The following is a 12,921-nucleotide window of genomic DNA, read 5'->3' on the forward strand; positions in this document are numbered from 1 at the left end:
CGAGTACTCCGTATACGTACCCACAACATCCTCGCACAAGTAACGAGTAGCTCATACTCCGTACTCCGTACTCCGTACAAATATTGCGCATCCGATGCAAGTGCGGGACAGCCTTGGGAGGGTGGGAGGCTGCTATTTTTGATTCAAGTGCCCTGGCCTTCGCCATCCGCCTGCGCCCGTCGAATGCTTGACTCACGCACGCCGTCCATCCATCCATCCATCCACTATTACTGGTGTACCTCGTACTCGTACATACCGTGTACTACCACTATCCCGCCCACCATCTCCACCCGAGGGCCAGTATCCTCGTACCGCACGACTACTATCTAGTGTTAGACCAACGTGTGCCTGGGCGGGTTAGAGTCTTGATGGAAATCGGCCCCCAGCAGGAGCAGGAGAACGCACGAGTCAAGGATGGTTAATCGGATCGCCAACGCCATTGCAGATACGAGCTACGGAGGGCTGGGACTGCCAGCCATCCATACACTCTTAGGCTACAGTAGGTACAATATCTCTGCGTCATGATTCATGATTCAGCTGCCAGTCGTGCCGGGATTCGATGATGGCAGACGATGAGCCCCTCGGGCGGGCCTTACATCCATTACGTCCATACATACCTACATCCATACATACAGTCGACGCCGGAAGCTGTGCTGCACTGCACTGCACTGCAGTGTAGTGTGAAAATGTCCGTCCACTCTCCGGGCACGGACAAGGGCCGGAGGGATCGTGGCAACGTGAGCGAAGTCTTCGTGGGGCCGATCTCATTTCACGAGGAAACACAGCAGGTGGTGGCGCACGGCAAGGACAAGGTTCGGCCTTGTAGAAGGTCTGTTTCGATGATCGGCAGATTGCCGTGGCCTCGTCAATCCATTCCAGTCGAGTTTCCCAGGTCGTCACACTTGATGAGCAGTGCCAGACGATGGAATGAACGACAGCCGTGTGCAACCACGTGTCTGAGCGACTGCTGGTTGGGGAACAACGTGTGCGGACTTCGCACACGCCCTGCGACGTCGCAACAAAACGAGACAAGAGCAGACCTCTCATCGGGAGCCACAGCTGGTTGAAGAATAAACTATGAATGACATTTGCATGGGTGAGAATAGCCCATGAGTGACTAGAGCTAGGAAACAATAAAACAATCCTTTCAAGCACACAATCATTCCAGCTCTTCCCGAGTCCCGTATTCCACACGAACGCCCCTTCATGTCCAACCACCCGCTGAACAAGTGCAATCCCCCCCGCAAGCAAGAGACAATGAAGCAATCCCCAACACTCATGAAAATGCTCAGCAATGCCAGATGCCATGTTCGAAGACCGTCCCAGTATGTACGTCGATTGCACAAGGGTAACAAAGAGCCCGCGCGTGAAGCAAAGCAAAGTCTATCAATGTTCAACAAGGTCCCACTCCCCATCTCTATCAGGTATCTTTTGGTAGCGTGACAAACTGCTCGGCGAGAATTTTTGGTCATGTCGTTCAAGTCCACAGTGGACACATCTGATGTCTTCCTAAGACAAAATGGCTTCGCGGATGAAGGAGCCAACGCCCTTAGCCTGCGAAAATGTTAGCAGAAACTCTAGACCAATAGGCGAAGGGTAACTTACCACTGGGGGTTTCATCATGGTGAAGTGGTTTCCGACCACTGTAACCATCTTGCAAACTTCGGCGCCCAACAACTTGTCCCATCCGTTGGGACCGAAGTCGGTTCGGTTCTCCAAGAGCCACTTCATGCTCTTGGGATCGTCGGCCTGTGGTGGTGGTCTTGGATCGCCGGGCTTGCCACAGACACCTTCGGTTGCCCAGATGAGCAGAGTCGGAGGGGCCTTGAAGTCATGCGTGGTCTTCAGCTCCGGACGGTACGCAGTCAATGCTTTGATGCTGTACTCGAAGTGAGGCAACAGCCAGTTGGGGGTCTTGCCGGTGCCGGTACCCAACAGGCCTATTTCGTCAAAGAAATGGTGGAGACGAGCAGGGAGGGGCTCGAGTCTGATCGGGCACGGTGAGTCGATGAGGATCAACTTCTCAACCGAGTAGTTTCGGTCGGGGTGCTGCTTCTGCAGGTCGGCCAGCTGCCTGGTGACTTCATAGGCAACAACACCACCGGCAGACCAACCGCCAAGGATGTACGGGCCAACCGGTTGTCGGCGCATGACCTCTTCGAGATACAGCTTGGACACACCTTCAATGCCGCAGGTGTAGCTCGTGGGGTCCTTCATGAAAGGGCAGTTGAGGCCGTAGACTGCGAGGTTCTTGCTGTCAATGGCAGGGATGGAGACGTAAGAAGTGGCTGATCCGGAGCCGTCAGGGAACAAGAATAGGTTCTTGGTGGCTGTCTTCGGGTTGCCCTGTAGCAGGACAGATGTGGCAGGGGGCATTTGGACGACGACCTCCACGGGAGGGGCAGCTGGGGCGACGACGACTTGGGCGACGACTTCGTTCTTCTGAGCGGTGGGAGGTGCCGCCTTCGGCTTGTCCAAGCCAAGAGCTTTACGAAGGTGACCGAGCGACGGGTTGTCGGCCAAGATTGTTGGGTCCAAGTCGATCTCGTGGTCCTCACGAAGCTTACCGAGGACAGTAAGGGCCATGAGAGAGTCCATGCCGAGATTGCTAAGATCAGTGGTCTCGGTGATTTCTTCCAGGTCCATCTCCATCTCCTGTGCGATGACCTGGCGAATGGTCTCGATCATGTCACCCCCCGCAGCAGCCGAAGGCGCTTGGGCGACGGCTTCCACCGCCGCAGATTTGGCAGGGCCCTGTGTCTTGGCCGGGAAGTCCTCAGTGTCAGGCGTGGTAATGCCAGACTCGACAGTTTCGTCGTCACTTTCTGAGCCCGAGTCGGTTGACTCGACGGAGCTGGCATCGCCGGCAGAGACCGGCTCTGGAGCTGACATACCGCCAAGGTGCTTGCGAAGAGCACCGACAGAGGAATAGTCCGTGAAGAGTGTGCTTTCCACCTCGAGATCAAGATCCTCACGGAACTTGCCAGAGATGGTCAGGGACATCAAGCTGTCGACACCCATATCGGCCCACTGGATGTCGTCGTTGAGTTCAGACTGGTCAACGTCGATTTCCTTGGCGATGATGTCGAATGCACGGGTAACGAGGCTGCCGGACGAAGGAGCAGGCTTGGGAGGTGCGGGAGCTTTCATCTTGGGTGCCTTGACTGCCTTCTTGGCCTTGACCTTGGGAGCCGGCAATTCGATCTGGGGAGCGGCCTGGACAGGAGTTGATGCCTTGACTGGGGCAGGCGCTGGAGCCGAAGCAGCCGCTTTCGCACCAGCAGGCTTGGGCTTAGGCATCATCACGTCCATCAGCTTGCGAGGGATGCACTGGAAGCGAACAGCGCCAGCGACGCCCACAACCTCTTTTTGGGAGTTGAACACGTAGACATCACCAGCCCGCATCTTGCTGCCAGCGACAGGCTGCATCTTGACGTAAGCAAAGTACTGCTTATCGTGCTCAAGAGGAGCCAGGAATCGCAGGCTGCCCCATCCGTGAGAGATAAAGCACTCATCCATGGGATTGACAGTGGCATTCACAGTGAAGCCTGACAAGTGGCACGCGCTGTCGATGTGGTAAGGGCTGAAGTAGAAGTCACCATCGTTGGGACCGGCGCGGAACTTGATGTTGCTGGTAGCCTCGAACTCAGGTCCATCGAAGATGACACTCTGCATACCTTGGTAGATGTCGGAGTAGTCGACCAAGGCGCCAAAGAGCTTGTATGCCATGGATCGGCTGACCTTGTCGGCTTCACCATTCTCCATCTTGTGCTTCAACATGTCGATGCGCGACTGTACGAGGTAGGACATCTTGTTCCATTCTTCCTTCCACGCAGCCGCATCTTCGAATCGAAGGACGCACTTGGCGTGAACGACGTCCTTCTTGCCATTGTTGGCCGTGACGGTGAAATCAGCCTTGCGAGCATCCAGATCAATCTTCATGGTCATTCGAACAATCTGGCTCTCCGGACTGTTGATGTTCTTCAGGAGGAGAGGGGCCGGATTATCCATGGTACCAATGTTGATGTCGACTTTCTCGCCAGGCTTGATCAAATTGACACCATAGTTGCACAGAGTGTAGGCCATGTCAGCATACAAGGTCGACGGGCAGAGACCACTGCCATTCACCAAGTGGCCGGCGATAACAGGGAACAACTTCGGATGGGCAAAGTCAGATTCCGCGATGATGGTGGCGACCTTGCCTTTGACCTCTTCAGAGACGATTCCTTGAACTGCTGTCGTGAGGTATTTCCTTGCTTTCGCAGGTCCGGTAGGCGCTGAGGGTGCAGCGGCAGCCGGAGCGACAGCCTTGGGGTAATCGCCCTTGTACAATAGCCAGTCGCCAGTGTATTGAAGCCAATAATTCTTCTCGTCGAAGCCGTAGAAAGGCATGTCGTTCAGAACGCGGAGAGACTCGTTCTCCTTGTGGAAGGCATCCCAGTTCAGAGTCTTACCAGCCGTGTACAGGCCAGCCATTGAGGTTGAGATGATCTTCCACGGATCCTCGTCCCGACGCATTGTGGGAAGAGTGGGGGCAGACAAGCACGACTTGATCATGCTGGCACACAGAGGATGACCGCCCACTTCCAGCCACAGAGAGGTGTCGCTGATGGTGGCGGTAGACATGCCCGCAGACAAACCGCCCACGAAGTCGACTGTCTTACGGCAGTGTCGGCTGAGATAGAAAGCATCGAAGACACCACCGACGCTGACAATGTCGCTGAGGAGAGGAGAGATGACTGGAACCCGTGGAGGGTTGTACTTGACGGAAGAGGCCAGCTTCTCGAAGTCGGCCAGGATGGGATCGACCTGAGAAGAGTGGAAAGCAAAAGGCAACTTGAGCTTGGTGCATTTTTGACCCGCATCGGCAAGTTTCTGTGCAACCGTATCGATGTCGCCCATGGTTCCCGAGAGGACAGTGTCCGAGACGCCGTTGATGCACGCGATCTCAATCTTGCCTTCGCTGTTGGCGACAACATCTTGGAGACCGGCGACTGGAGACCTGACAGCAAGCATGGCGTGAGTCCCAGCAGTACACTTCTGCTCAAGAAGCTGCGCGCGCTTGCCGACCAAGTAGATGGTATCTGCAACAGACAAAACACCTGCTGCCTGGAGAGCAGCGTACTCGCCAAGGGAGTGGCCGATGACGACGCTAGGGGTGACACCCCAAGTTGCCCAGAGACGAGTCAAAGCCATCTGAATGCAGCACATACCAAGCTGCACGACGGTAGGAGGCAAGTGTTGCACCTCGGTGGAACCATCGATCAGGGGCATGATCGAAGGGAGTCCTTGTCGCAGAGCAAGCTCGTTGAATTCCTCAATGTCGGCACGGAATTGCCGGGAAGTCTCGAACAACTTTTGACCCATGCCGGTGTATTGCGAACCTTGGCCTGTGAATGCCATCGCAATCTGGGGAGAAGCCAAAGGAATAGGATTGTGTGTCTGATCCTGGATGGCTTTCAATGCGGACTGCAACTGGGCGATGGACTGGACAGGGAAGGCCGCGCGGTAGTTGTAATGCAGTCGGCGAGCCGTCAAGGTGTAGGCGAGGTCAGGGAGGCCAACATTCGGGTTCTTGTTAAGGTACTCCTCATACCGGATCAGGGTCTTCTTGAATGCGGCCAACGACTTGGCCGACACGGTCACCACCTGCGTTGACCGAGGATCCGCAGTCGGTTCCTTTGGCACCTCCGGACCATCCTGCAAGAGCATGGCTGTGTTACCACCAGCTGCGCTAAAGTTGTTGATGAACACAGTTCTCTTGCCACCGGCCGGTCTGGGGAACGGTGTGGTCTGGAAGGCGATGTTGACATTGCGTTCCTTCAAGTCGGGTGCGAAGTTCTTGTTGATTTGTTTTTTGATACCGGTGTGAGGGGGAATCTTGCTCTTTTGGAGCATCAATAGGACCTTGATGAGGGCAGAAACACCAGAGACTGCCTCACCATGACCAATGTTAGACTTGACGGCACCGACGTAAAGTGGTTGGTCAGGACGTCTGCGATTTTGGCGGGGGGCAAAAACTGAAGACACTGACTCCATCTCGATGCCATCACCAGCTTGAGTGCCAGTTCCGTGCATTTCGACGTAGTTCACATCGTTGCAGGGTACGTTGCACTCTTTGAGGACCTTGTCGAACAAGAAAGACTGGTTCTCTGCGCACGGGTGGGTGATAGAGACAGCCTCTGCAGAGTGGTTGGTACCGATACCTCGAATAACGCCCAAGACCGGGTCGCGATCAGCGAGGGCATCGTCCAAGCGCTTCATAATGACAGTGCAGACGCCATCACCTCTGCAGTAGCCATCGGCGTCGTTGTCCCATGTCTTGCATGACCCAGTCCTTGACAAAAAGTGACCTCTGCTGAGGCCGGAGAAAATGTCGGAGTTGGTGAGAACGTTGGCGCCACCGGTAAAGGCAGTGTCACACTCATTCGCTCGGAGAGAGGTGATGGCCACGTTCATGGCAGCAAAGCTGGATGAGCAGGCGGTATCAACCGAGAAACTGGGGCCGGAGAACTTGAAAAAGTAGTTGATGCGACCCGGGCCAAAGGCACGCACACCACCGGAAATGAAGTATGTGTCGATGTCCTGGGCGGCGTTGACCTCACGCCAGTCGTCAGAGGTCTGGCCGTAGAAAGTGCCAATTCTGTCGTGCTTGGTGGAAGGAGTCCTGCCCGGTACGATGCCACCCATTTCCATGGCTTCGTAGCTGGTAGCCAACACCAGTCTCTGCATGGGGTCGGTTTGTGCTGCCTCTCGCGGCGACATATTGAAGAACCTGGCGTCGAACAGACCGGGCTTTTCAATGAAATTGCCAAAGGGCGTGTGAGACGTGTTCTTCTTCTTGGAGGTGGGATCCGTGTGTGAATCGACCGGGAACCTGTCCGGAGGAACTGGTCGGTGGACGTCAAGACCCTTCTCCAGCAGCTGCCAGAAGAGCTCGTTATCGGCGGCATCTGGGAAGCGGCCTGAGAAACCAACAATGGCAATGTCGGCTTCTCTCTTCGAGTGCTGGGTTCCAGCCGGTGCAACAGTCGACCAGTGCGACTGATCCTCCAGTGTCACCTTGGATGTGTTGGCCTTGAGGGCAGAGACGACGCTGCTAGCGAGATTCGTCGGGCCAACAGCGAAGACCTTCGCCTCTTCGGCTTTGCCAGACGCACAGTATTTCAAGACCTTGTCCCATCGTAGAGGCTCGATGATGATCTCCTTGAGCGCTTCTTGCAGCAACTCATAGCCATTCTTCGCTGGGATTGGTTTCCCCGTCACGCTGGAGCAGACAGGGTATCTGACGACGGCATTGCTGAAAATATCCTTGGTCTGTGGTCGAAGGATCTTCTCGATATCGGCCTGCGAATGAAGGTGTGCCGCGTGGTAAGGGGCGTATATCGAGACTGAGGCATTCTTGTGGGACTTGAAGAACTCAGAGTGGTCGAAGAGAGCAGCCTTTGTGGCGGGAGGGCCAGAGATTGTTATCGAGGTTGCCGAAGATGCACTGATCCACAGCCTGCTTGTCGGTGCGGTGCCCTTCTCTTTATGAAACGCGTCGAGGGCAGCCTGCGCTGACTTCTCGTCCGCAGCAACGATGGTCGACCATGACTGGGCTTTGGTGTCGGTCTCGATCTGCTCCGCCACCTTGCCGACGTGTGCACCCGCTCGAAAGGCAAGTCGAACAGACTCAACCGCCAGAGGTAAAAGGGCCGTGAGAGAATCTGAGGAAGCGACCGCGGTAGCGGCTATTAAACCGGTGCAGAGACCGACCAATCGTGCATCTGTATTAGGTGGAATGTATGAAGGTGTCCTCTCCTCGAAAGCACTGTCCCCATTGTCAGTCTGGTGTGGTCAGAGCGTCAGCTCGGGCGCTGTCGAATGCTTACCCAAAGAAATGAGTGAACTGTGAAATACAAACGAGAGCGCTCTCTACGGCAGCGTCCTTTGCCTCGCCCCGGTAGTAACGATCGACTAACTCTTGGATTGTTGAGAAATTAGGTACTGCTTTTGAAGGATGGGATCGGTATTTGTTTTCGATTCGGAGGGCGTCGCCAGCTCTCTCCAGGAACGCCTGTAGCAGGACGTCGTCCTTTCTGGAGAAGACCTTGGCGAAGAACGCCCGGCAGTCAGCGGTCTGATCGCCGAAGACGTATACCTCCTCCATGATGTACGGGGAATAGGTGTTGGCTTCAACGAGCGTTACTTTGAGGGAAAAGGGTCAAGAGAGTGCGGGAAGTGCAGGCTATCATATAAAGGGGAGGCCCAGGTGAAAAGAGACCAGGTAGCCAATGCGCAGTGAGTAAGGGAGCGAAAGTTGAATTGACAACCGCGCCCCCTAGTGGGTCAGGAAAAGAGGGTCATCCTAGGGCAGGAAGGCATGCATCAGATCTGCGCGCTGGAAATCAAGCGCATGGCAGGTGAGTCCAAATCTGGAGAGGCTGTTCTTTCATTTCGAGTCGTAGCGGTCATGAAGGCTGGCAATTGGGAATTGGTACAGAGAGACCCACCATGTGTATCAACGGGCTCGCTAGCCTGGATCGACGCGAACTAGTCACCTGGTGCTTGTTTTTCGGCGCCCGAATTTGGCAACCTAGAGTGGCTGGATCCCAGCGAGCCATGGTTCGGGGCGGTAATTTACAACTCGATACCCTCGCCGCTTCACACAGGAATATGGCCAGTTCTAGCCACACCAGGCCTCCAACGCTCCATTCGAGGTGCGACTCAGGACTACCCGCCTCACCCTTCGCTTGCAGGGACCTGAAGGCCAGCGCAGTCATCAATGCTCAATGGCGCATAATTTCACGACTTCGCCCTCAGCCGCACCACTCTTGCTGCAGAGTTTTCAAATGTTCCCCCGGGAAAGTGACAGCGGTACAGCGGATTTATGTGGTAGAGGGCTGGGATGAAACTTAGATGTGTGCATACGAGGAGTCGAAGTCAGATGGACGCCTCCCATTGGCTGTAAACTCTTGGCTGCGGTTCACGCGAGGAATCGCCTAGCCAAATTGGGCTTTTCTTTCGGTCTTGTTCGAATCGGTATTGGTTTGCTCCTCCAGCTCAACTGCTGCTGCGCGGACTGGCTCTGCCCACAGTCTTCGCCTAAGCGAACACCCAAGAAATTGGCCAAGTCAGAGCTGAAGCAGAGCACTGCAGGAAAGAAGTGCATTGATTGCGCGCCATTCGCATACTATTTCCTGAGGGCGATTGCAACGTTGTGCTGGTCTAGTATAGAATGGTGGTCTATTGAGTCTCACAAGCGCTTCCATCGCCACGATGCGGCTGCTGTGTCAACGGCCGTATCCAAAAGGCCTCTGACAAGCGCTTGACATGTAAAGACAAATACTGGAAGCGGCGGGCGTACACTAGCTTGCTCGCTTTCACCCCGCTGAGGCTGAGAAAGTTCCCATGGTGGCGGCAAAGAGATTGGAGGAGAAACATCACTCGCAGAATAGGGTCCGCTCTGGCCCAAAAGATGACTGCATGACGTTGAAGAGCCATATTGACCGTAGTTTTCAATATCAGGAGCCTGGAATTGTCGGTGTCATGGTCACACAGAGAGTACATTTGTGGCCCGTTGCCTGATGGTAGTGCTCCATGTCCGAACAGTCCAAGCGGAAGTATGAGGTATGAGAGCAGGACATCCGCGCGCGGTATCCGAGGTCTGAGAAACCCAGCCAGTGGACGAGGTGCCCCCTGTACCCCTTTGTGGCCAGGACTTGTTCCCCTAGGGCTGCCAGCTTGCTATCTTCGCGCGGCCATGCCGCTGCAACCGGGATCAACCTGGTTTCCTGTTGGCTGTGGTTTGTCTGGCTGTCTAGCCAAAACCACGCTAATCCTCACACAAGCGATCCCGATTAATTTCGCCGGACGGGGTGAGCTTTGATGGCGGAGTTTGGGACAAATGAGCGGTGGGAGAAGGCTCCTCGGATGTGCGTGATAGGGGGTGGAATGCCGAGGGCGTGGGCCACACAGTCCAGGGATGAACCAGGATGGGTCAAACATGCCTCAGGTCTCCTCCATGTAACTTCCGATTTAGCGCAGCGCCACACCCTTCGGGGCCTAGATAGCCTTGCCTGGAGGTACTATATTTGGTCCCTGGGCCTGGCGCTATCCCTTTTGTGCGTCAAGCTATCTCCAGGCCACCAGACGTGTGGAGTCGATGAAGGAGGGTCATGCCCGGCAATCAGGCCGCTCTCCACTTCACCCGCAGGGCCGTGACACCAGCCGTCTGGCGAAAGAATTTCTATACCGCCTTCGATACGCTACTCAACGACCACGGCCTGGCCGCATTACCTGTGGCTCGGGCGGCATCTCGATTACCAAGCTCAAGCACGAGTATGAAGGCTTGATGTGCACGACCTTGGACGCGAGACTGCCCGGATATCATGGCTGCGCTCCCAGATGACACGCGACCTCAGCTGTTGGACCGAGTACTGGGTACGTTGTCATCGTGTCTCGAGCCGGGGACTGGAGACCATCGCGCCACGGATCTTGGCCACTCTATGTCTATCTGGGCAGGGCCTTTGGGGTATCTCCTGATAACAATACACATGTGCGTGCTCCGAAACCATCCCTGACGTCTCGCAGGGAAAGGCTAGAGGCGCATCCGAGCAGCTTGTCTCTGATCTTTATCGGTCAGTTTACCGAGGACGTGCTCCGAACGTACTAAGGAATGCCGTCTTCGGTATGCCGCCTCCGAAAGGAGAGGCTATCGAAGATATACTTTCCAACGCTTCAGGAGGTCCAAGGGGTGATGAAGGCTAGCTGCACAGATCGTGTCTTGGAAATGGAGACCCTAAGTCTTCCCAAACACAGTGCTAAGTCTCCAGAACTCTTCAGCCTTGGAGTCGAAGCGATGTGCCCGAGGCCACCTAGTGGAGCGAACAATCACCACGAGTTTCCCACGCATTCCCAGCAGCCACCCAGCGCCAGCCTACAATAGTGTGCATTATCATTTCTCCTAATCGATAGATTAGCACAATTATCGGCCACTACGTCCTTCTAGTGTGTCTTTCTCGATTCCCCCTTTACCTCGTCCGCCTCGATGTATGCCAAACCCCTGTCTCCTTAACGCCAATACCTTAGTATGTAGTACGTACAGTAGTCCACATGCTCGCCTACTGCGTCAACTGCACATGGCACAATACGTCGTGCTTTAGCCGACTACCCACAGTATCTAGGCTTAATTTCTACGTCAGCATATCATTAACGATGGTGATGAGGGCGGGTTCTGAGAGGATCTCCCATTTGCTGACAATAACTTGAACGGGATTCAACCTCGAATCGGGACTGCCTACCAGACGCCTGTGTCGGATAGCTCACCGTTGTTTCCATTTGGAGGTTGGCAGCTCTCACTCAGTCCGGATGTCTTGATTCGTGTTGGAGTCTGCGTCTCCTGGGCGATGAGATTCCTGCTGGTGCGGACGGCATCACTTCCACAGCTCTCCTTTCTATTTAAAGTACCACCCACAATGAAGGCGGATATCCGAGGAGGAATCGCACTCTCAAAGTCCGCAGATAGGAATTTTTTTCAATCAACCTGCACCTCAACTGTCTGTCGCCTGGTTTAATCTATCTGCAGGTAAGCTTGGCTCGGACCACTCCGTTAACAAGCTCTTCAACAGTCATCAGTCTTAGCACACTCGCCTCACATAAGATGCGGCGAAAAGGTGTTTCCGGAGGAGGCTGTCATAAGATGCCAAGCTTCGGGCAGGCTCATGTCGAAGCTCACTGCGCCGGGATTGCCTGTCCGCGCGAAGAGGCGACGGAGCGTTCCTTGCTTTCCCATGCATCACGAGGGTTGGGCTGTCTACATTCTTGGTATGATACCTGACATTATCCAGGCGCCAATCCTGGCAGGCCAGCATTCTCTTATCTTCGAATACCATAAATGGCGTTGAACTCTTTCCCTTGCAGATGGTCGAGTCGGCCCGTCGAGTCTGAAAACCGGGAATTTTGCGGTTCCCAATCACACCACAAAATGCCCTTGCAGATACCAACTCGCGAGTGGCCTGTTGAGCAACGGATTTGATGCTGAGCCAATATTAGACGATTCCGATCCATCACGAACATAACGAAGGAGGACCTGCATCTTTGCCGAGAATGGTACGGGGATTGTGCAACCTAGATTTGACCGTTTGGCCGCAGGCGGGTCAGGACGGCATCGGTCAGAACAACTAGGACCACCAGCACGGCACAACCCGCTGCAGGCTCGTCCAGTGTCCAACAGTCACAGCCGTGGTACTACTACAATCCTGTTGAACATCATGGGGATACAAGGGCTGCAGCTCCTCGCGAAGGCGGTCTCGGGCTCTTGCAGGGCAGTCTTCTGATTGGCACCCCAGATGTTACAGCACATGGCCATGCATCTCGCCTCGGCGAGGAATCCAAGGAAGTGGTAAAAGTCACCTGCTGCTCCTGTCGCACAAGCTCAACTGACGGGACAACAGTCTGTCTGGGGGCCGGAGTTGCAGCGGCCTATCAGACTACTTAGCAGCGTCCCAACATCGAGCGACACCACCAGGCGTTGTGCTACTTTGTGCTTAGTGGCGAGCAGCGGACGGATATCCTGTTAGCAAGGCTGTCTTCCGGCTGGGATGCTTCTCGAAAGATGGAATCATTGTGAACCCAGCCGCGGCTCGAGCAAGGGAGGCCTGTCAATGCATCCTTAGGCGGATCTGCCCTGTGGCATCAAACTTCATTCTATTTATACAGTTACCATAGACTCGCACGTGGGTATGGAGGGTGGCCCGCGAGGCAGAGGGGAACGACAAAAAGAGGAATGCCGTCTCGTGGCCGATCATGCTGCGTGGAAGACAGTACGGAGTATATCTGCAGAAATCCTGTTATTGCGGCTTAGGTGCAAGTAATCCTGTTCCAAGATACCATTAAACCAGAACGTAGATGTCATGCTTGAGCGATAGTCCGCAGAAG

At 54.9% G+C, this 12,921-nt stretch overlaps 1 protein-coding gene across 1 annotated transcript; it reads right to left on the bottom strand.

Annotated features, from left to right (window-relative positions):
• Window positions 1–1,509: 1,509 nt before the first annotated feature.
• Window positions 1,510–8,152, bottom strand: G647_03926 (uncharacterized protein; the record flags this gene model as incomplete). The annotated part of the gene is made up of 3 exons (XM_008728271.1): window positions 1,510–1,554; window positions 1,606–7,813; window positions 7,875–8,152. The coding sequence occupies 3 exons, from the start codon at window positions 8,150–8,152 to the stop codon at window positions 1,510–1,512; spliced, it is 6,531 nt and encodes a 2,176-aa protein (XP_008726493.1).
• Between the last annotated feature and the right edge of the window lie 4,769 nt (window positions 8,153–12,921).

Source organism: Cladophialophora carrionii (genome assembly GCF_000365165.1).
Source record: "Cladophialophora carrionii CBS 160.54 unplaced genomic scaffold supercont1.3, whole genome shotgun sequence".
Lineage (NCBI taxonomy): Eukaryota > Fungi > Ascomycota > Eurotiomycetes > Chaetothyriales > Herpotrichiellaceae > Cladophialophora > Cladophialophora carrionii.